This window comes from Diplotaxodon limnothrissa, linkage group LG7 (genome assembly GCF_057381915.1).
Source record: "Diplotaxodon limnothrissa isolate DT_005_m linkage group LG7, D_limnothrissa_male_GT1.1, whole genome shotgun sequence".
Classification (NCBI taxonomy): Eukaryota; Metazoa; Chordata; class Actinopteri; order Cichliformes; family Cichlidae; genus Diplotaxodon; species Diplotaxodon limnothrissa.
Genome location: NC_140602.1, coordinates 19392978 through 19418261, shown reverse-complemented (window position 1 = coordinate 19418261; position 25284 = coordinate 19392978). Strand labels below are relative to the sequence as shown.

General features: G+C 40.5%; 1 protein-coding gene across 3 annotated transcripts in view; it reads right to left on the bottom strand.

The window, feature by feature from the left end:
* The window catches only part of tead4 (TEA domain transcription factor 4), a 36239-nt gene extending 10955 nt beyond the window's left edge, over positions 1-25284 (bottom strand). Inside the window, exons 1-4 of one of the 3 annotated variants that reach the window (XM_085359394.1) lie at positions 25226-25284; positions 16403-16743; positions 3193-3257; positions 584-655 (exon numbers count right to left, since the gene is read on the bottom strand). In XM_085359394.1, coding sequence (XP_085215520.1) covers positions 584-655; positions 3193-3257; positions 16403-16409 — 144 coding nt within the window. In that variant the 5' untranslated portion in view covers positions 16410-16743; positions 25226-25284. Of the gene's footprint in view, positions 1-583; positions 656-3192; positions 3258-3589; positions 3830-16402; positions 16744-25225 lie in introns of those variants that run through there. The other 2 variants (XM_085359392.1, XM_085359393.1) reach the window with 2 other exon arrangements.

The following is a 25284-nucleotide window of genomic DNA, read 5'->3' as shown; positions in this document are numbered from 1 at the left end:
TGTTGCCTGCTGTGACTGCGACTATGCGAGCGCATGCGGATGAGAAATGCAAACTGAGAAAGTACTGGGGGGACAGGGATGTGTAAATGCTCAGCGTACCACTCGGAACACTTTTATTGTGGCACTTAATAAATGTAATACCTGGCAGTAATAATGCAGGGATTCATATATTTCCTGAAAACTGTGTTTGGATCATCATATTCACAGGCGTGCACAGAAAGCCTCGGGCTTTGGGGAAACATGTTCACATTTCACTGAAATGTGCCAGCATCGCATTTAAAACCGGCACCAATTAGAGGGTGCAATTAAGATAGCTGGTCATTTGTGTATTTGTTTTAAAGGAATGTGAACGGCAGCGCTTTTTTCTTCAGTATGAAAGAAAATAATATAGGGTAATTATATTTTCACCCCTTTTCCATCTGTTACTGCTCAAGCTGATTAATATCACCGCATTAACGGCACCTCAGTTCTGATACTTTGGTCTGATTATAGCCTGAAGTCAAATCTAGCAGTAATAGTGATAATAACAACATCTTGAATAGTCAAAAGCATTTTGAGAATGTATAAAAATAGTTTGACTCACGTAGCGTACCTTCAGCTTCACCTGGATCTCCCTGGCCTTCCGTCGAGCTAGAACCTGGATATGACTAGACACCTGGAAAGCACAGACAACAAAAACAACTGAATGTAATAAACCACAAAAACGGTCTGTTTACATGGTTTTCCCACTGGTCGAGCTTCCTCGCACAGTTTAAAAGACAAAGGCAGGTGAACTGGAAACTCTGGCCAAAGGTGTACATGTTTGACCGCGTGGCAACTACGAGCTATTCTTTTTCTAATCCACGGACGATCAGCAACTTTAAAAAACGGTGTTAATTTAAACCTAAGGTCAACTAATATTAATTACTATTACATGTCCAGTAGTCAGAGACAAACATTATCATCCATCTGAAGTTGTTTTCAAGCCACATGTGCATCACTATAAGTGATCCCTTTCACGTTGTCACTGTTATTTGATACCTGTTATTTGATAGGAAATGTATGGTATATCCAGGGGTTAAATTAGGATTTATGAGATTTATGGTTTATGAGAAAAGTGAACCATTGTCCACTGAGTTTAGTGCCTAGGAGTTTATTAAAGTAGTTACTTTTTTCTTCTGGGATACTCAGAGTTGCAAAGACTGTTCCTGGGAAGATTTGTTGCAGCTAAAATTTTATGTGTTATTTTTCAGTCCTGTTTTCTCTTGGTGTGTTTAAAAAAATGTATTTATGTACAGTGCTTTCTGGTTAAACAGCCTTTTAAATGAGGAACACTGAAATCTGTAAAGCCCGGTGAAAAGTATCAACATTTATTTTCTTTTTCCGGGAATTCTGACATTCCAGGTGTGCATATAAAGAAAAGATACCACTTAGCAAAAGTGGTATCTAAAGTAAACCTATAGGCTGAACATAGATTTCTTAACCACCTGTCTGTTGCCTTATTTTTTATATACTTAAATGATTAGATAGGTTTCATACTCACAGCAATATCACTTTTGCAAATGATACTGCATTTATGGTGCAAAACTGAAATTCCTTCAGTAATTGAACACTTTTAAAGAATAATGATTCTCTAGAGGAAATAATAATAATAATAATTAAAACTTAGCTACAGTTGTGATGGATCAATCCTGAGCACAATCCATGTTTTCCCAATGATCTCACTGTAGGAACTGAATACATGCGTAGCACAGCTGTCTGATGTGCACAAAAAAACCCCCCCAAAAAACCACACAGTTTGGATATGTAAGACCAAAATGAAACCCCAGAGGACAAATGTGCCACTTACTCAAATTGTGCACAGCTCCTTTTCTCACTTTGGAGATAGAATTAGCTATTATTAATCTCTGGCTCTCCTCCACAGTGTGTCTTTTGTCCTGTCTTCCCCCCTTTCACCACCAAATGGTGGCAGCAGATGGCTGTCCCTCTCTGATTCTGGTTGTTCCTGTTAAAATGATTTTTCCCTTCCCACTGTCACCAAGTGCTTGCTCATAGGGGGTCATCTGATTACTGGGGTTTTCTCTATACTATTTTAGGGTCTTTACCATATGAAGCATCTTGAGGTGACTGTTGTTGTATTTTGATGCTACATAAAGAAATTGGATTTAACTGAATTGTTTAACCTGCTGCTGTGTGTTACTGAAGTCAAAGAAAAAAGAAGTTTTGATCTGTCTGCGGTGGTGCATGAGACAGTGTCTAAAAGCAGATCTCAAGAGTTGGATGTATGTTTGTAACGCAGAGCTTTGGTGTGCGTAGCTGCTTTAACAACAATGTGGTATAAATGCTTTGCATTTTGGGCCTCTGCCACATGGAGATGCTTACATGGATTCAAATGTTTTATTCCCTTCATTCACTAATAAACAAAAACTATAAAACAAGAAAAAAAACAGTGATAGACATGTAACTGAAATGTATATACTTTAATAAAACGATAAGTAAAAAGTGTACAAACTACACACTAGTTCAAGTTTCAGTTTTTAAGTTATGACCTGTTAAACAAACTCATTGATAACTAATTTGCTTTTATGTATTTTTATTGAAACACTGTCATTTTCATCCCATTTCTCGCTTGAATTCTATAATTATGGGGTCTATAGTCTTATGTAGTCATTCTGGAGAACAGCAGTCAGTTTGCCACAGATAAACCAGCAGGTGTCCCTCTCTGCCTCCAACCTGTCTTACTACTCATCTCTGATCTACCACTGCCCCTCCTTCTGTTTCCATCTCTAATCATCTCTTTTCATTCCCACAGTGTCTCCGACAGATGACTTAGCAGAGACCCTTTCTCTCCACATCCATCACAGCCTCATACATCAGTTCTTCCATATCAGATACCGGACTGAGGATTGAGTTCCAAATCCCTCCACGTCCTGCCTCAGTTTCCCATCCAGACCACTGTTTTCCCCAGCTTCGTTTCCCTACTAACAAGCACCAGATCCACAAGGTGGTGAAGATACAACACCGACACATGATCTTATAGCATCTGTGCATTGGGCCACGGCCCTAAATCAATCATCATCTCCAGCCCTCCAGGGATTGAGGGTTCAGTGGGGGGGGATGTATAGGGTGTTGGCGCATCACTCAACAGGAGTGGATTTTCTGAAGGGGTTCAAAAATAGAGGCTGCTACAAATGGTATTTGCAGAGAACTCACCTGCTTCCTGGTCCGCGTTTTCCCTGTGCGAAGTTTGATGTATCGTGCAATCAACTCATTTCTTCCTGCAAGGGTCCAAAAAGAGAGAGAGAAAAAAACATATTTTACTTTTTAATTACAAGGACCAGTTACTGGAAATTTTACAGAGGTTTGAAACAGATCTAACTCATCATCTAGTGCATTGCAATCGTACTGATGGACATGAATTGATTGTCGCGGCTTCTTTGTTAGGAAAACTGAAACAATTGAATAGATAAGGCAAGACAATCTCTGTTTACGTGTTCACATATCAGGAATATAATCAGCAAAATGAATAGCTTGAAACAGATTTGCCTGAGTGTGCACATTGTTGTAAGCATTTAGATGGCTGTACGTATAGAGAACTTTGCAAACACACGTGCCCGAAGTAACCACAAGGCTGTCAAATGTGTCAACGCTGAAGGCAGAAAGTGTAAGTATATCGCTAAGTTTACATGTCTGCCTGTGAGAGAGCTTGCATCAGTCCCGGGGTGACCCCCCCCCCAGTATACGCTGAGCTCATATCCCCACAGTGTGTGCCTGTGCTCTGCCACTGCTGACAGACAGGTCCAATTGGCAGAGCAGGTGGAGGCTGCAGCCATGCGATCCTCAGACCGGACTCAGGACAGACACGACACAGGCCACTGACCAAAGGGTCACATATTACCTGGCTGCAATTTCTCAACCATGTGACTCTTTTGTAAGTGTAAATGATCACAAAATAACCAGTTTAATGTCAACGTGGGTGCTAGGAAATTCGAAGAGGCTTTTTTTTCATAATTGATTATTCAAGGGAGCAATTAGAAACATATTTATTAATGGAAACCCTGCAGCAACACATTCACATTATTTTAGGCACTACGAAAAAGCGAGGACACAGACAAACTCCCCGGATCACTCACATACTGAGTGAATCACTCTCGAAGGACCTCTCGTGCACCCACGCAAACTCACAAAAATATAAACAACCAGTCACACAAGAGTTTGCTAGTCTTTGCACCACCTCTTAAACACGGTCATTTTTCCCCTGGCACCACATCTCCATGTGAATTAACACACGGATCAGTCACGACACACAACCTGGTATAAACCCGTCAGATTTTCCCCTCACATAGTGATGTTTGGGTCAGACCTCACAACGCTACTCAAACCGGCCAATCAGATGACTCTGAATGATGAAAAAATGGAAACCTAACACCTGGCTCAAGCCCCATCAAACATTTTGTCAGCCAGTAAAAGTGATCAGATTTTGTGCGGAATTCAAAACAGTTTCTACTCGGAGATCATGGTAAACTTAGATCCCACCCATGCAGTTCACTCAGACATGAATTTCCACCTAATGCTTTTCGAAAGCACGTGTTAACGAAGGCTTTGCTGCTAAATATACAAACAGACAACCTTTCAACCAGACATCTGCCACTTGTAAAGCGCTTTCTTGAAACCTCAAATAGATAATTATAACGTATTACAACCCACGTTGTGTTCTGGATGGAGAGCTTTGATGCACTGATTAAGTATCAGTTAAATCAAAACTAGAATTACATTTCATCACAAGTTCTTGTCTTGGTTTCACCATTTGCACCATCACTCTCACTCTACTCAAAGCTCTCGAACCAGCGCAGAACACCATTCCAAGAAGTCAGACATTGAGTAACACCAACTGGCAGACTAACCAGTTTAAAACAAGCCATCCGTTTTGTCTGGGTCTGCTTTTGTAGTAAGTTTATAGTTTTTTACTCCAAGTCAGTTTAAAAAACTGACTCTGTGACGGCATGTGTTTCTTGCCCCAGGAGACTTGTGTTATATTTCCCGACCTCAGCAATCCAACTGTAGTAAAAATACTAAGCAGTGAGAGATTGGGTCGAGCACAAGCAAAGGTTTGATGGCCTTACTGCAAAAACTCAAAGGCAGATCTATGATTTCTATGTATATATATTCATATTCTTGTATTCAGGTATTTGAGCCAGGACATTCATTGCCACTGATTACGTCAGACATCGCTTGAAAACAAAACAGTGAGCAACTAAAGCAACTTAGGCAACTTGAGGCCAAGCTTGACTTTGTTGGCTGCCTGAACCAACTCAAATAGCTATAAATGACTTAAACTTAGATCAGCTTGATGAAACGCTTTTGGAAATGTGGGACTCACAAATTCCTACTGCACAAAAAATAAAATAAAATAAAACAATGAGCAACCTATAGGTCTATGGTGCCACTGAGGAATTAACAATAAAATATATTATTCCTCCTTTCCCACTAGAAAAACATGTGGAAGACTTTACTGATCTGGTGGTCTGAGTCAAAAGGACTACAGTTCATGTAAAAACTCTAAAAGTGTTACACATTATATAACACGGTTGAAATATGCAGAAAATGTGTTTTCTTAACGTGCTGCTATGGTCAAGGTATAAGGACATGAATTAGAATAAATGAGAGTCGGTTTGGAGAGTAAAAGAGGAAAAAATGGTCGATATTATTCTGCCTAAAGCTTCAGGCCCCTGAAACACATACACACTCACACACACATTCAGTATTATCCAACTGTAGGACTGCTTTTGTATAAGGCTTTTGTGGACTAAACCCTGCTCCAAAATGCTTTGCACTCCAGTTTATACACACAACCACACAAGTCGATATAGACATATACTGGCACACACACACACACACACACACACACACACACACACACACACACTCCAGCCCCAGCTGCGGCATTCATTCCGTCTCAATCTTATTTTCCTTTCAGGGCTGTAACTCCTCAACCGTTTAGTGTTTATCAGGAGGTGCACTCGCTGGCCGATTGTTTGAGCCCCTAAATGCATATTTCTTTAATTCCCCAGGGATTAAGAAAGTGTTCCACATTTCCTTGCAATCAAACTCTTGAAAAGACGAACACAGAGCTTTGTCAAAGTCCTCACAGTACTTGACCTCAAATGAACATTAAGTTGCCTGCATTGAGTTCCTCACATTACAGCAGCAAGTTCTTCCAGTTCCCACCGATTTATCTTCAGTGTACAGTAAGATGTACGTTGCATATCCAATAGGGATTTTCAAAGTAGCAGACACAGATGTGTGAGCATGTCTCCACAGATGAATGCAGTTCTTCAATTTTGTCATTTTTCTCGCCAGATTTTTTGAACCTTTGTCATGCCCTGAATGTAAGTTGTTGTAAAACTTGATCAACCTGTAAAGTGCCATTCTTAGAGCAAGCAAAAGACAGTGAGGTTAGAGCTGTAGCTCTAACCTAGAGCTGTAGCTTCCTGAAAGGCTGTATGGTTAAAAAAAAACAAAAAAAAACAACAGCTCCTAAGAGCTATTGTTTTTCTGTTCTATAGTAAAGTGAAACAATTTAACAATTCAATTCAAAATTGAATGATTTCAAAATTATTCTGTCACCATAGCGATGGACAGTATGACAATATTGTATGTATTCCAAGCGATACACAACGTCATTAAGGAGCCGTCAAACACACTTCGCCTCATGCTCACATATCAGATGCCCTGCCACTCCTAGTGTGCTTGGGGAAGGGCCCCTCAAAAATACCCTCCAACACACCCATGAGATCAGAGAGGCGACTCAGTCACACAGCGATGAGATCATGATATCCAATGGGACCAGCACAGACAGAGAACCAGTGCCAGCCAAGGCTGCAGGAAAGTCAGTAGGAACATTATACCATCACCCAGTGGTCAGCGGTCTGATGTTGTTTATCACACTGCCTGCAGTCACGGACTCGTCTAAGGGGGAATCTGATTCTGGAAACATTTCTTAAGGGTACGAAAAGTGATGTAGAAGAAGCCAAGTCAGGGTTTTACTGCGCTCAAGATATACTGCTGGGCTTTGCAATGTAGGAAAAAGTTTATAATAATATCACCACCATATGAGTGAGGGAAAAGTGTAAGTTAGAAGAGCTTCTATAAAGCTGTAATAACATTACTATAAAAAAAATCATCTATAACATTATTTCACACTTGGACCACCATTCAAAGAGACACACCTGTTAACTGTTAACAAGACAACTGAATGGTTAGTGGAAGGTTAATGTATACTTTGTTAGTTGCGTAATATTTTTTGAATAAGCCAAAGTAAAATGTATTTACAACATCCAACATGTACTGCAACAATACCACAAGTAAAAATCGCGTGGTCAGCAAACAAGATGTGTGACATGATCCAGCTTTTTCACTTCAGATAAGAATTTTGACACCTCATTTTAGGGCACTGGCCAATACTGAGTCACTGGGTTGTGACTCGGTGTTCTCTTTTCCTCCAATTTAAAGTTATAATGTCACTAGTGTCATGCCTTGTCATATCGCCCGTGATTATACAGGTATAAATGTTTATGTGATGTCATATTGTGATATCATTGCTATAGGAAATATATTACCCACCTCTGAATGTGACAGTCCTTACAGAACCTTCAAGGCATAGTAATATTACATAGAAAAGCATGTACCCCCTCACAGCAATCTGATTTGTCATTTATATAACAGTTAACTTACAACGGTGACAAGTGGTTACATTTCAGCAAAGTAGAGTTATAAGTTATGAATGTTGCACATCTGATTTCGTATTTTTAGAACATGTACACTTTTTGTATGCCAAATGCTAATCAAATTAGTTGTTTGGATTATCAAACTAATAGTTGGGAGGTGGGTTTCAAATAAAATACTGGTGTTGAAATAAAGTTATTTTAAAAGAAACATTTCTATTTGTATAAAAGAAGCATAAAAACAGCTGCCCCTGTTCCAGCCTGTAGACAATTGAAAACATCTCTTAACTGTATTCAGTAATGGAGAAAAAAAAAGTCATGCAAGACGTTAGAAAAGCTGTTGCCTTCTTTTGTCTTTTGTCTTCTCCTCTTCCTCCTCAGGCCTGTTGATAAAGATCAGGGAAAAGTGGACGGGTTTTGTAAAGTTCTGTCAAAGTCAACCGCCGGGCCTGGCTGGTAGTAAAATTCATAAATTTGCCCTTCAGAGATGCAGATGCAGTTATAACTGGCCCGGTCTGATCTCACTCCCTCTGCTTTTCAGTGTTTCTCTCTACCCAGTGCATTCATGACATTACCATATAGACACCGACTGGTGTGCTGGGTCCTGCATGGACTGTTTTGACATTTTCTTTTATCCATTATATATGTATATATGTGTAAATAAATAACCCTTTTTGCATAAAGTCCTATGGATATCCATACCACATTAACTGATACACATAAAACAATGTGTCAAATATCCATACACTACGCTGTGTTGCATCTTTGCCATATTTAAGCGTTAATAACAATAGTAATAATAACTGTTTAGAAATTCCTATGATACTCTCCAAAGACACATCTGTATTTGATGTGTCTTTGTATTTGTATCTGACCTTTGTATTTGTGTGTTTCTATGAGTTTCTATGTGTCATGCATACTTCCAAAAACCAAACTGTCCTATCACAGTAGTCGACTAGTCGACTAGTCACGATTACCTTGACTATCAAAATCGTCGACGACTCATTTAATAGTCGACGCGTCGTTTGAAGCTTTGTAAGATCACAAAAGACGCAGGAAAAAGTAGTAGAATTTAAGAGTGTAATAACGGACTGAAACCGAAGATGGCAGCACTGCATGTACAAGGATGCCAGCTGCCGTTAAACCCCGAAGAAGAAGAAGCTGTGTCCCAGAATTCATAGCGCAGCTCAGCTCAGTTTCCAACAATGGCGGTAGCTAGTTAGTTTTAATATTACTCTTATTATTCTTTCTGGGTCACAAAATAAACGTTTAACATATTTTCAGGCGAGAATGTAGCTGTGTAAACCTCAAATATCTGCTCAGTTTATCAAGACGCCACATATTTTCAAAAGCGCTCCGACGTTTTCGGAGACGTCTGTTACCCACTAGCTCGATAGCTAGCCGGGGGCAAGGCTAACTAGAGCCGTGAGAACACCGGACTCCCCGCAAATCGTTTTCAAACTCCCCACGGTCTTTTGCTACTCAGGTTAAACATATATAAGTCACTTAGATAACTTAAAAATGTTATTGTTTGGCTTTTTTTTTTTAAAGTTCTGGGGTAAATCGGTTTGGCTGAGATTAAAGTTATAGTTTTACACAACTGAATAAACGTCAAGCAGACAGCTGATTATCAGAAGTGTGAGATGCTCGAGAATATACTCCAGTGTCCTGTTATATTTTAGATAGCAAGGAGTTTATTAAACTTCACCGAAACAATCTGCAAATTTCATTAAAATTTAATAAACTATCATATTGTCTTTATTTTTAGTTAGCACATACCTTAAACACTTAAAGCTGTAAGCTAATGATAGTTATATAAGAGCAGATGCTGCTGGTGTAATAAGCTGTACGTTTTACGTCCAATGGATGATGATCTGATTAGTCACTAATTGCAAAAATAATCGGTGACTAGTCGACTATCAAAATAATCGTTTGTGGCAGCCCTATATCAGAGTAACTTCCATGATCAGACTAGAGCAGAGGCGTGAAGATCTAACAGATTTCAAATCCACTAGTGTCTTAAGAGTTGCTATGACTTACGCAGGGAAGTGTGTGTGTAATTTTGCAGGCACATCTTTCTACTTGTTTCTTTCAACCTTGTAGATCTGAAAAGATTAAATAAAGTGGCAGAGGCAACCCTGTTGCATGGATGGTGCTGCTCACCATATCTTACTGGTTGCACTCTGAGACAGAGAGAGAAGTCATTGGTGAAAAAAAGGCGAGAGAGTAGTGTGTAAGATTCCAGAAGTCAGCAAAGGGGGGGTGTCTCCGGACAGCATCAAATCCCATGACAGCCTTAAACCTGGAGTAAAGACTCCAGATTTCTCATGAGAACCTTCCATGTCATCCTATCATCATCCTATCATCACTAAGGTTTGGGTGTCTCCCATAAATGATTCATATGCAATGTAATTGCAGGAAAAATATATCCACAAACACTTGTGTGGCAGTATACTATTATCAGTTCATTAAGGTGATTAAATAAATGACTTTCTATTATTTCTAAATTATTTTCAGGTTAAACAAATAATGTCACTAATTCAAAATCTGGACTGCTACAAAAAAACCCCTAAGTAAATAAAAAAACACATTATTCATTTTTCCAAACGATGGCACTATGTCTGTATCAGTGTCTTCATTTCACCTCTACCTACATATATGATCTCACTTCTTCAAGCAGGCAACTGAGGCAGAGCTACTGAAGGAAACCACTTGAAAACACAGGCCTTCAGCTTCCTCAAAGGTCACCGGGTCAACACTGCTGGTGAATCTCTCACTTTACTGCCACAGTCTGGACCTAGGTGAGGACTCGCTGTTAGCTTTCCACTGACCTTTACCGTTATGTTCATTAGGAGCACGACTTGAGACAAAAACACGTTTGCATCGCCTGACAAAAAGCGACAATGGGCTGACACGTTGCGCAAGCCAAGCGCGGTGGGAGCATGATTCACTGTGTGGGTATTCTTTGTTCTGAACTGACAGAAAGAATATGTCACTACTGTCGGGAGCTTTGTTGAGTTTATTCACTTCACTAACACAGACTTTTTTTTTTTCCAAAGAGGAAATAAGACACGTCAAAATGTGAGAAAAGTGCTCCCTACACAGATGTTATGAAATCCAGAATGACAAAACCAAACAGCTGCATAAAACTTTGTGTGACGCAAGAGATAATAAAAAAGAGATAATGCTGCTAAATTTAAAAAAGGAAGGTATTAAAAAGACATCATTAAAAGAAAACAATTACATTTGCAAAAGCAGCACATAAATTAGCGTGGCAGATATATGGCCACAAATAAACGGGGGGAGATAATCATATTTCCAGAGCTACATTCTTTTAGTGAGAGCTGTCAACACATTTTGGGACTTTCTTTCCATTATTGCAGCATGGGGCCTTCGTTCTGACCACGGGGCACATCGCTTGCTGAGAGCCACACAAGGCAGGAAATGTTTTCCTTGGCAGATGCATGTCGAATTACTGCTGAAGCACATAACCGCCACAATTTCCGTGACACCGTCCCTAATAAGCAAGCTAATACGTCTGTTGAGTAATGGGCACGGGGGCCGGGGCAATACATGGTATTATGGGAAAAAATGTGGCGCGTATATGCAGAGTATGCAGTGAAAAAGCTTTTATTCGATTTAGGAATTTACAATGCAGAAGGTGATCCAAACACTCTGCTTCTGTTTTGCCTGCCTGGAGACTCAATATCATATTGTTTAGCAAAGAATGGCATTCATTCTTCGAAGTGGAATTCAACCTGAAATTCGGAGCATGTCGTCCTCAGCCAACAGACACACAGTTATTTTGCTAACAGTTTGTTTTGTCTATGTATCCATATTTAACCTGCACTAGACAACTACAGTGGGGCAAAAAAGTATTTAGTCAGCCACCGATTGTGCAAGTTCCCCCACTTAAAATGATGACAGAGGTCAGTAATTTGCACCAGAGGTACACTTCAACTGTGAGAGACAGAATGTGAAAAAAAAATCCATGAATCCACATGGTAGGATTTGTAAAGAATTTATTCGTAAATTAGGGTGGAAAAAAAGTATTTGGTCACCTCAAACAAGGAAAATCTCTGGCTCTCACAGACCTGTAACGTCTTCTGTAAGAAGCTTTTCTGTCCCCCACTCGTTACCTGTATGAATGGCACCTGTTTGAACTCATCATCTGTATAAAAGACACCTGTCCACAGCCTCAAACAGTCAGACTCCAAACTCCGCCATGGCCAAGACCAAAGAGCTTTCGAAGGACACCAGGAAAAGTATTGTAGACCTGCACCAGACTGGGAAGAGTGAATCTTCAATAGGCAAGCAGCTTGGTGTGAAGAAATCAACTGTGGGAGCAATCATCAGAAAATGGAAGACATACAAGACCACTGATAATCTCCCTCGATCTGGGGCTCCACGCAAGATCTCATCCCGTGGGGTCAAAATGATCATGAGAACGGTGAGCAAAGATCCCAGAACCACACGGGGGGACCTGGTGAATGACCTGCAGAGAGCTGGGACCAAAGTAACAAAGGTCACCATCAGTAACACACTACAACGGCAGGGAATCAAATCCCGCAGTGCCAGACGTGTTCCGCTGCTGAAGCCAGTGCATGTCCAGGCCCGTCTGAAGTTTGCCAGAGAGCACATGGATGATACAGCAGAGGATTGGGAGAATGTCATGTGGTCAGATGAAACCAAAGTAGAACTTTTTGGTATAAACTCAACTCGTCGTGTTTGGAGGAAGAAGAATACTGAGTTGCATCCCAAGAACACCATACCTACTGTGAAGCATGGGGGTGGAAACATCATGCTATGGAGCTGTTTTTCTGCCAAGGGGACAGGACGACTGATCCGTGTTAAGGACAGAATGAATGGGGCCATGTATCGTGAGATTTTGAGCCAAAACCTCCTTCCATCAGTGAGAACTTTGAAGATGAAAAGAGGCTGGGTCTTCCAACATGAGAATGATCCAAAACACACCGCCCAGGCAACAAAGGAGTGGCTCCGTAAGAAGCATTTGAAAGTCCTGGAGTGGCCTAGCCAGTCTCCAGACCTCAACCCCATAGAAAATCTGTGGCGGGAGTTGAAAGTCCGTGTTGCTCGGCGACAGCCCCAAAACATCACTGCTCTCGAGAAGATCTGCATGGAGGAATGGGCCAAAATACCAGCTACTGTGTGTGCAAACCTGGTAAAGACCTATAGTAAACGTTTGACCTCTGTTATTGCCAACAAAGGTTATGTTACAAAGTATTGAGTTGTATTTTTGTTATTGACCAAATACTTATTTTCCACCCTGATTTACGAATAAATTCTTTACAAATCCTACCATGTGGATTCATGGATTTTTTTTTCACATTCTGTCTCTCACAGTTGAAGTGTACCTCTGGTGCAAATTACTGACCTCTGTCATCATTTTAAGTGGGGGAACTTGCACAATCGGTGGCTGACTAAATACTTTTTTGCCCCACTGTAAATCACATTTCTAAAAGCATTAAGTCATGGATTTACTATTTCATGTATGCCTTTAGAGATATTCTAAGTTGATATTTGATTTAGCTACCTGATTAAAGACCACCCATCTGCGCTTTAACAACATTAACGACACTAAAGACCTTCAAAGTGGCTTTGCATCGATTGTGGTTGCTTGAATAACTTGAGTTGTTGGCCACCGGTGACCTCGGGGATGGCGATAAAAGGGGAGCTGCAGGGGCTGCAAAGGCTTTAAGGGACGGGCTGCTCTTTCTGTTTAGAGGCAATGGGGGCAAAGTGGGCCATGCATGGGCTCAGTCCTGCCTCATTTCTCAAGTCATAAATCCGGATTTGCCACAAGGCTGTCAGGTTGAACTCAGGGAACAGCTGGAGGCGAAATGAAAGGCGGCTACACCAGCAGACACGAGAGAGAGAGAGAAAAGCGGTTGTTCATTAAGAACGAAAAGAGACTGAGACTAAAAGATATGAGGGCGGTAAATCAGAGATAGCAGAAAAACAGAATATGACTTCTACCTAAAATGAAACTGACAGATATACGCACAGCTGAGACAGGTGTGAGAGAGTTGTGCCGTGCATCGAGGCCATACACGACACCGCTGCCCACCTTGGTGTTTATTTGTCCACCCCTCCTCCCCCCTCCAGGCGCTCAAAGGGTAAACGTCTATTCTGGTTTAGGGTTACAGCCAAGCTGCCTTGAACCCCCGGGCTTCAAGCGTGCATGCCATTCTTGGCAAGCCGACGCACTCCCTGGCACGCATCGCCTGCCCCTGACCCCCACAGGGAGGAAGGGGTCCCTCAGTGCTTTCCTTGACAAAAAAAAACCCCTAACCCCACATCTTTGCTGATCCAGTCCTCCCCCACCCCTCGCCACGGCCCCGTGACACAGAGTGACACACCTGCCCCTCTCTCATGCCCTACTCCAACTATTATTACAGGCTTTATAAGGGTTTAAGTGATGATCAGAGGATGGCCATGACCTCAATAGGTCACCAAGCTAGGCCAGGCAAAGCTAACAGTTAAAGGAGCTGTCTGGCACGGTGACAAAACAAGGCGATGACAGAGTCTGTCTGAAAGCACCACTACCTCTGGCTGCTCTGTTTTCCACCTACCAGATCTACTATCAAACAGTCACTCAGGGGGCCAAACCATCTGTCGCCAAACATCTTTCAGCAAAATGCTGTAAAGGCATGTCACCTCACCTTCCCAACACCTGTTTGGGAATGACATTTTCCACACATTCATTATCGAAAGACCTGCAGTGTAGTTATGTAGCAACTACAAACTAAAGACGACTATTTTAGGGTTGAATTTGGGATGTTAGATTTCATATATGAAGATGAAATGTAGGGCTTCTTTTTTGAAATTTTGTGCTGGTGCTATAGAGCCATTTCGCCACTCTCACATGCAAGACCCATAAAAACTGAAAAGCTGCTACCACATCTCAGTGTGTTCGATATTTCATACTGTTTTTAAGCATCCCTATTACCTCTACAGTAACTTCGCATTTACCATACTGATAGGATGCACCATTCTATGCAAGCTCAGAATTTTTTAAATATAGCCAGGACTCAAGGTCTGAAGGTTTCTGGTTATCTGTCATATAACAGGAGGAAGAAGTACATCAAAGCATGAAATATTTCCTGTATCCACTTGGTGGCCCTATGATAATTGCCAAACACTGATATGTAGATGTGTTCGAAACCTAGCTGTCAAAGGCCACGAGGCACGGTACGCCCTAGACAGGTTGCCAGTCTGTCGCAGAGCAACTATTCATGCTCACATTCACTCCTAAGGGCATTTTTGGATCACCAGTTAACCTAAACCCATGCATGTATATGCAAACACATATCTAAAAATGTCACTGGCCCTAATTTAAGCAGATATACAGTTCAGTTTATAATGAGGCGTGTGTGGGGGTGAATATTTATCTCTTTTTGCCCCACAACAAGTTATAAAGGTTTGGAAGTATTCAAAGAGGCTCACAGGTGGATTTTCACAATAGTCCAGTTACAAGAAATCATTATGTTACTGACAAACCAGCAATGAACACATTAATTTCTCACAGTTTTGAATGCATCAGAAAAGTTAACTGTATATTAATCAATATATTATTCAAACAGCACATTTAGCACAGTCAAAGAATTTGGATCCCACCTCAGCTGTCTTTTCTGTTGAGGCAAAATCTAATTCATGGAGATACCTTCACACTATTTGCTTTATATGCCATGACCAACATTTGTGTTGTGAATGTAAAAAAAATAAAATCATTCTTAATTTATAAATGTAATACTTTAACACTCTTGCTACGGATGTCAAATGCATCTTACATCATGAGCCACATACAGCTCACTTTGATCTTAAGTGGCAAGACCAGTAAAAATCCCCTTTCTTTCAGTGTAAAGTAATTTAATCCCTGAGAAATGTCAATATGAGAAAAAGAAATGTAATTTCATCTCAGTTTTTTTAAATGCTAAAGAAATGCTGCAGAAATCTTTGGACCTAAATCTTGAGAAATAAATGTGTACAATTAAAGAAAAGGTTCGTTGCCCAGACTGTTCTGTATTTATAAAGCAGAAGGTTTTTGTTGTTGCCGGAGTCTTTGCCAGGCTGATTAAGTTCCCAGGGCCTTATGTTTGACACCCCTAGTCTATAATATAAAAAGGTCAGCTGTGACATGCCAATTTCTGAGTGTCTTAGTAAGCCAAATGATTTGCATGGTTGTCAAGAGTCAAGAGTGCATATATATATATAGCAAGTGAATATGGCTTAACCCTTTAAAGCCTCAACTGTGAATTAATTGTCATAAAATTCTTTTTTTGGGGGAAGTGATTATTAAACTTTCTGACAAATTTAAAAAATCATCCATTTCTATATATATGTTTTAATTTGTGTCATATTTGCTACATCCAGCATTTTTTTTTTTTGCAGTTTAGCACTTGAAAACATATTATAGAGTTGTAGGTTTTTTTGGTAGAGAAAAGAACAAAAACACACACCAATGATGTAGAAGTCTTAACAACTCATAAAGACTCTGTGTATCAAATATGATACACTATGCATTAAGGACCTGTGTGTCTGAAAGTGTAACATATTGTTAAATCAAATTGGAGACTTCTTGACTTGTTTAATTTAAGGAGAATTATCCTCAACCCTGGTTCACATGAGAACATCATCCTGTCCTTCACAGGGAGAGTAGACTATAGAGATGGGCGTACCGTACATCTTGCCCTCATCTGAGAGGATGATCTTCCTACGGCCACAGGGTGGGTAGATGGCCAGGGCCTCCTGGAAGCTCTGCTCGATGTCAGGGCTCCACACACCCTCGGCATCATTCTCTAGGGGTTTGTCGAGTCCGTCCCCCAGCTCCTCACTCCCACCCCTGGGGGAGGGAGCTGGCACCCACTCTGCAGACGTGGTGGGATGACAGAGAGAGGACCACAGAGCGAGTGGTAGAGGGTCTGAGCTTTGTGGTAGATGGACGTGGAAGGAGATCGAGGTGTCCGCAGGGAGCAAATCTGTCTGTATGAACTGCACAGGTGTGATGGTGATGCTGCGTCTGGATGTGGCAGGACAGAAAAGAAAGGCAGAAGAGGAAAAAATTGAAGTGGTGCTCTGTCAGTTTACACAAAATGTTTTAATGATTTTACATTATTTCCAAAATAGTGTGTAGATAACAATAGTGTTTTTTGTTATCTAACAAGGACAACCACTTATATGTATGCTTTTAAACGTTTGATATCATTTGTGCTGTTACTAAAACAGCAACAATAGAACATTTCCTATGATAAGCATTTCACAAAACCAATGACTGTTATTAACTAACATTTTATAATTTTATCATTTATTCAGCTTATTTGGTCAGCAGCTACAACAGTTACCACACACAGCCTGTAAAGACCATTATTCAAAATCTTAGTTCTTTCATTTAGAAGCAGGGGTTAAAATGGACTTCGGTGCGTTGGGGAACCTGAAGATCAGGTGTAGCAATGCAGAATTAACCAGAAAAGAGTCACATAATAATTTGTTTTGTGCATTCCAGTACAATGTTCTTTGTGTACAGAATGTGATCAGCTGATTTGTGTTGCTACTCCGACATCACTGCTCTTTGTGGATTTTGACAACTGATATAAGCAGATCTTAAGTGAGCTACATGGCAGATTTCGATCACCTAGACACTACAAAGTTAGTATAAAAGGTAGCCTGGACTAAAGTGCCTGGTAACCAGTGAATAACACAAAACTAGTAACAACTTATTTTTCATGACATTTCACAAAAACACAAAAACACAATATCCAATATCGGAATTAAAACTAATAAATCAGGACAATAAAATTGAAAGATTAGGAAAATATACTAGCTGAGCAGCTACACCTGTCCTTTCCTCTCCTTTTTTATTTGGGGGGGGGGGTCTCTCCCTGGGAGAAACTGTACATTTAGCTCACAGAAACATTTTGTGACAAATTTTTGGAGCTGTTTGAAAAGCTGCAGTTTGAAACTACACGGCACCTTTAAAAAACTTTTTTAATTGCAATTTAACATTTCTATTCTGTTTCTGCTCGCTTTTTTTCAGTAGCTAACTTATGCTTAAGTAATAAATGTTGATTTACAACAGCATCATCAACAGATCACAGGGATGGAAAGCAAAAGGGATATGCTGAAGATGTAAGGGGCAGTGGGATGTTATTATTTTCTTAATACTGAGCAAATATCTTCATGCCTTCATAATATCTTCAGAAAAGTGAATCATGTTGAGGAAATGTCACTGAGACCCAGTTCTTAGCTACACTATTAGCAACCTAGCTGCTACATTAGGGCCATTATTAGATCACATCAGCTCAACATCTGCTAACCCTCACTGGGGGAAAAAAAGATTAATAATAAGTTTAATGCCAACATGAAAACAAATAACGGAGGGCATGTGGTGTTGGAGGAGAGGAGGGGTGTGACAAATGAGAAGACACATTAAAGTTGCGTCACGTTGCAAGTTGCATCCTCAGACACACTTAGACCCACATGCCAAGTGGAATCACAGCAGGATATTAAAGCCATGGGGCTTTTTTAAGGATTGTCCATTTCTTCACCAGCGCTATAAGTGACTGTGTTATTACAATCCTCAGCTGAGGTCCTAATCAATGTGTTTATGCATTGTTTGGGGTGTAAGAGTGTTGTAACAACAAGATGAGTTATTAAAACGATTAACTTATGCATTCCTGTGACTGTTTGCGACAGGGGGGGAAAACAAACAAACTTCTAAACAGTGCTGAAATCCAGAGGGAAGGGTGACAGTGTAGGGATGTTTGAGTCGCAGCAGATTCACATCCTGTTTTCCCTACGCACCAATTTCTTTAGGATATGCACACAGCCCTTATGTATATTTGGGAGGGGAGAATGAGACAGTTGTCGGCTCCACCGCTTCCTCTTGACAAATGGAGAAGGAGGAGAAAAACGGGAGAACGGCCACAATAGTAGGACGCGGTGAAGAAAGAGCTCCGCACTCATGAGTCAATACAAACAGGGGTTTGTGTCACTGACTTTTTTCCTGCCGGTGCTCTCCATGGCCATTTAGGGCAGCAACGAGAAAAGCGGTGACCATTACGTCAGTTATAATGCCAAACCTGAACGTGTGTGGAGAGAGTACAAGGATCTCAAACGAAAAAGGCTGTGATTGGCAAGAGATCTGGGGAGTGAGTAAGACTCTCCAGCCATCCCCCACCCCCTGCTCTCCCCACCCCTGCACTTCCTCTGAGCGCCCCGATGTTCCACAAAGCTTCCTGCAAGGCGTCCGGCCAGTCAGCCATTCGGCCCCATCAAATTCTGTTTCTTACACACGCATGAACTTACATGTGTACAAACAACAACGGATATAGATTTTAAAAACAACTTGAACCCACACAAACTCCAACACATGAAAAGCAAAAAGTCAGAAAACACTAAAAGCAGTATGCCATATTTACTAAGGGAGCAGACTGTCCATACACAAACCTATGAGCAATTCTTCTCAGTGTTTAATTCTGACGTTTAAAATATAAAAAGGATTCAGGAAAACGGTTCTACTTAGGATTAGGGTTTGTGAAAGAAGCATTTGAAGCATCCATTGGATAAGGTTTCATGGTTTCATCTCTATAAACTGCGAGAATTCCCATTTTAAAGATTTAATCATTAATAAAATGCATAACGCACTCGCCGTGTGTCCAGGTGATGATTCATTTGTAAACAGGAGTCAAACCTTTGAACTCTGGATAACCCTCAAGGAAAAAAATCTGACCTGATCCTGCACTCAAAGTGTGACATTGTTCATAATCAACTAGTTAACAGATCTTCTCTTGTGACGCTGTGAAGGTCAAAGTGGCACTGCTTTTATAACGTATGCTTAAAAAATACTCGGCCTAGCCAAGCATCTGTGTGACATGTGCGGTGTAACGGAGTGGCGTTAGTTTATCCACAGATTTTAACAGACCTATTGCCATTAAGAAGAAAACTAGGAAACCAAGTCACATAACATGGCTCGCTTAAACGATCCCTCCAGCCTTATCCAACCTAAGTTTTCTGAATTAAATCCCTCACATAACTCAAACTAGTTAAAAAGCTTATGTAAGGCGTAATCTCGATCACAAGCTCACCAGCTAGTCAAGAGCTAATGGATTGCGATAAAACTAAACTTTCTGAAACTGACAGATATAATCCCAGTGTGACATTTCTATTGTTTATGGACGTGATTTTAAACTAAACACAACTCCAGTTCAGGGTCACTGCATGTCAAAGTGAGAACTGTGGGGGCCATAAACCATTAGTGTGGAGCTCTGTGCCTCTCTCGAAGCGTCCAGGAGGTTAATTAACCTAAGCCATGCCTTAAAACAGCCCTCTCCCCTCCCTCACGCCTCCAGACCAGCCCCAGCGTGGCCCCTCTACACTGGATCTGCTCAACAGGATAATCCCCCAGCTGGTGCTGTGGTCAAGGGGCCACGTAACCCCTTGGCTGCCCCGACTCCTTTACACAACTGTACACACTGACCAACTAAGCAAACCCGGTCATGGTTAAAACTTGTGAGACAGAGGGGGAAAAAAAAAACACACTTGGGACACACAAAAACACAAATATGCCCACACATACACAAGTTAAAACGCTAACAAAGACTTTATCAGAGCAGGGTCGTATGCAAGGCTGAGGCACACATACAGAGAAACAATGAAACCTTCCCTCTGACACACACACTGACACATATTGTAAAACATGAGCAACAAGCAGCTGCAGGTAGTTGAGCCTCAGGTTGTTCTGGACCAGAGCCAGCCAGGTGGGCAAGCAGGGCAGCTTTTTATAAACAACGTCAATCAGCTGTGCAGTTCAACACCAACAACACTAGTTATTGGAAACACTGTACTGGCAGACACTGCTAATGACTTTGGTAATGTCCTGATTATTTTAATTGCACCCCGAGCTTCATCTTAGTGGTTTTAGCGTAAAACCTCATGTTCTTCAGAAGGAAACAATTTTCACCTATTAGCAGTGTTACTGTGAGCATGAGGCCACACAGGGACACAGAGACTGAGACAGATACTGTGTAGATATCCAGAAGTCACAGTACTTGCTACACTCACAGAGTGTGTCTGTGTGCGAGTGTGTGCGTTGTGCTGAAGTGGTCACAATCTCCACTAATCGGGCCGGGAATGTAAAGACAGGCAGAAAACATTCTGGCAAAAAGGCAGTAGTATGGGATCAGGCTACGTGATAGAAATAAAGTGGCAGTGAGAGCCTCTGGCTGCAAACAGGTTTGTTTTGTTAGGTTTTTGCTGAGAGCACGTGTTCTCTGGCACCGAGTCCCACTGGGCTGCCCCAGCGGGAGTCTCCGAGCTCCACACACTAAACAAACACAGTGGCTTTTGCATATTTTGCATATTAGACATAAAAGGACGACTTTGATACGGCAATGTCAACCCCTCACAGTATATTTACACATCACAAGCAGCAGCCAAAGGTTGTTTTCACAATCATCCTGTCGATATATTGATCAGTTGACTGATTAGCACTTAAAGTGCAAATGATCATCTGACAGCTCTGCCTGGTTGCACAGTCCACAACCCCTCTATGATCATTTGGTCTCACCGCTTGCAGCCAGATGTAGCGTTCACCTGCAGCAGGCTGCTCTAAATTCCCAGCATCAATCAAGAGTCTTATAGACTTGTGGCGACAGGAAGCTGTGCAAATAAAATCAGTCATGGTGGGTTTAAACTAAGTAAAACAGGGGGCTCCAAATGCTGGGCTGATAAGCAGGTAATGACAACAAACTATTAACACTAATAACATGCGGTATGTTAAGCTGCCAAAAGTTAGTGGAGTGGTTGTTCTCAACAGTCCAAGGTGTAAATGCTTCCGTAACTGCTTGAACATGATGAGGGCTGGTAAAGACTTTTGCTTCTTTTGTTAATTTGCTATTATAATACAGAATCCCACAGTTAAGACTTAACTTCTGCCCTTTCTACATGCCAGTGGGAAAAAGAGCTGAGGTCTTTCATATGAATCCCAGATAATCCAAATGTAAAGATTTATCAGACTGTCTGGAATCAATAGACAACACAGACACACACTGCACAGTGCTACGGGTGCTCAGCAGCGTTAGCAGAAAAGGAGGGGAGGGCTGTGCAAAAAGTCTTTGTTCTACAAGGCTCATATCTGAGGCATTATTCGTTTTTCTCGTGCAAGCGGAGGAGGAATGATCGCTATGTGGGATGAGTACAGGAAAAAAAAAAAAAGAAACTCCTCCACTGTGGAGAGGACCTGTCTCAGGGCAGCTATGCACACACAAACACACAATGATTCCCAAACAAGGATGAAAGCGCACATATTTCTCTTCTTGATCACACACCTTTTTTAACCTCCCCTCTCGTTCCACTCATTCACCCACACAAACACACAAACACATCCACCTCTAGGCCCAGCCACATCCACCCACACGCACACAAATGCTACTCCAGTGTGAACAAAGCAACCTTAGAGTTCAGATTACATTATAATTCATGTGTCTGGGACAAGAGTGAACCCAAAGCCTTGAAAACAGAAAGGCCAACTCCTCTAGCTGCCAGACTCTTCAGAGGAGGCTCTGGCAGGTGTGATTTTTACCCTTCCATCACAGTCACTCCTGCTCCTTCACACCTGTTGCTCCTCTGAAAAATATACTCACTCAGCTGACCTACAAACACCATAACACACACACACACGATCCACACTCTGAACTGTACATGTATTAAAATATATTGAACAATGAAAAGTCTATAATACACTCATAAGGTTGAAATCTGAGTATTTTTATTGTTTTAAAGATCCGGTGTGTAGGATTTTGGTGGATATGCAGGAGGAAAGGAATAAAGTATCTATAAGCATGCTTTGCTTTGTGTATTAATACCTGAAAATAGGAACTGCTTTGGTTCTATTAGTTCTGTTCTCCTTTGCGAAGTAGTGAGTGAATGGACCGCGCTTTTCTACTCAAAACTTTTACTACAAACCTCATTCACTCAATGACACACACATTCATGCATTTTTCTAACTCTGTATATTTTTATATATTTTATTTATTGTTTACTCTATTTAATTTGTAAAATATGTGTACACACACACACACACGTAGAAAAATATTTAGTATACACATCCAGAAATGCATATATTATTATATATTGTACATATATTTATTAGTTTCAGATGTAGCCATTCTTGTATTTTGCTTGTTTACATTATTGTATTTTGCACAACTCTGTTGCTTGTGAAGCTCGCACACAAGAATTTCACTCACATGTGCTGTACCAATGTACCTGCACATGTGATGTGACAATAAAAGTGATTTGATTTGATTCTATAACTGCTTTGTGTAACACTCATACACACTGATGATGGATTCATCAGGGGCAACTCAGGGTTCAGTATCCTGCCCAAGGATAATTCGACATGCACTTCAGAGTAGCCAGGGAATCGATCCATGGTAGATACCACCATGTTTCTACAGTAGCCCAGAACAGACAAACTAATCAACAAGTCTTGATAGGACCTTTTCTTGTGTTTAGCAGCCTGACCTAAGGGACATGACAGGTATTCATCTGGATGAGCCAAAATGGACACAGCAGTAAAGCTAAAATCAGAAATTGAGACAAAAATAATAATATGAAATACTTTTTTTCTTTTCGCTTTGAAGCAAAGCTGCTTAAATGCAATTGTCCCAGCCACTGTACACACTGTACACACACACACACTTAACTGAAAACATCAATAAAGCTTTGCAAACTAGTTTTTTGTTTTTTTTTAAAGATCGTTTTCACAGCTCACCTATTAATAGAGACTTATACACTATAAAATTGCTTTGTGTAGATTTTCTTTTCTTGTATTTCATTTCTAGCAGTTCCACAGATTCCCATGTCACTGTGGGTATTACAAAAAGAAACATGATCCAGAATCTATAATCCAGCATAAGCATGAAGGCCTCCTATCCAAACCACATTTACATCTTGTGTTGACTGATACACCGCTGCTGATGCGTTACAGTGTAATGAGAATTTAGACAATATAGTGCGTTGATGAGTGCAGACAGTTGCTTTCTAACTCTAAGAGGTTTACCACACTACATGCTGTTATTGTGATTCACATCGCACCAATTTGTCATAATCTGCAAAACTTTGAGCTGCCAAATCAAATACACGCATAAAGTAGAACTGCATAACTATTTTAAACTTCATTACTACCACCACTAAAAGCTGAGGAGTATGTGTGCATTGACGCAGTGTACAGCAACTAATTACACTGTATTTTTGGATTTTGCTTAAGTGCAAATACGCAGGGCTTCTTCTCTGCTTGTTTATTTCCATTTATTTTTATTTTTTCAGGTACAGCTTCTTTGAAAATAAAGAGTATGAGAACAAGTCTTGTAATGATTTACACAACTGTTAAAAGCTGAACTCAACTCCTCTTCAGTGTGCAACACTATGATGAGTACATTACGCCTTAAAGCATGACTACAACTATTAAGTGGATATACACTAAAAAGCAAATGACAGCTCCATCTTACCTCTTACATATGTCCTAAAAAGTAAAAAAAACAAACAAAAAAAACAACAACCCCATATCTCTAATGAATGATATCAAGTCATTTTAGCCAAAAAGAACATTAAAATGTATTTTTTAAAAGAGATCTGGCCAAGACGAAGGCAGAGACTGCAAAAAATACAACATCACAGTTCTGTGGGACATTTAAACAACCAAAAAAGACAATAAAGCACAATCATAAAGATACCAACGAGACATGTCATTTCTTTATCCTGACTACATTCAAGTTACCAGTATAAGCAATTTGGTAGATATTTACACACAAACATCGGAAATGACTTTTGACAGTTGATCACTTTTTTTTGCACAACACCAGTATTCAAAATAAATAAATAAAATAAAATAAAGTATTGGCAGTAATTAAACTGCTGTAAATGGCTTGTCGACCTGTAAGGTATCAAAGCAGATCCCTCGTGAATGATATCAAGTCATCTAAGAACCCTTCTGTCCACAAGGTAGAAGCTACAATCATTGTTTGTTCAAGTGATTTTTATACATCCTTTAAATAGTCTGAGATTTCAAAACTCTTTTTCGAGACAGACCTGGTCAAGAGAGCAGCAGAAACGGCAACAAATATAACATAACAGATATTTTAAATGGCCAAAAAACTGCTTTGATTATAATCTAGAGCGCAGGGTAAATGCATACATGCAAAACACGTCATGTCTTTAATTCCGCTGACTGTAGCCTATTTGCCGAACTAAACAAATATATTAGACATTTAAAAAAATTAAATAAAAAAAAAAACCCATCGGGAGTACCACAGTTCATGACATAATAAATTATAGTTTAAAAAGACACGAAGCAATTTTTTTTTATTTTGCTAGTACGATTCTACTTGAAGTTCTACCTCATCGTCCCACTGATGACATCATTTATCCCAGCTTTTAATCACACTTAAATACAATTCAATCAATAGCAGACTGAGAAGGCACTACCCTGTCAAAACACTTACACACTACTCACACTTGTTGAGAAGAAAAGAAGGGGAGTGGTGGAGGGCAGAAAACTTAA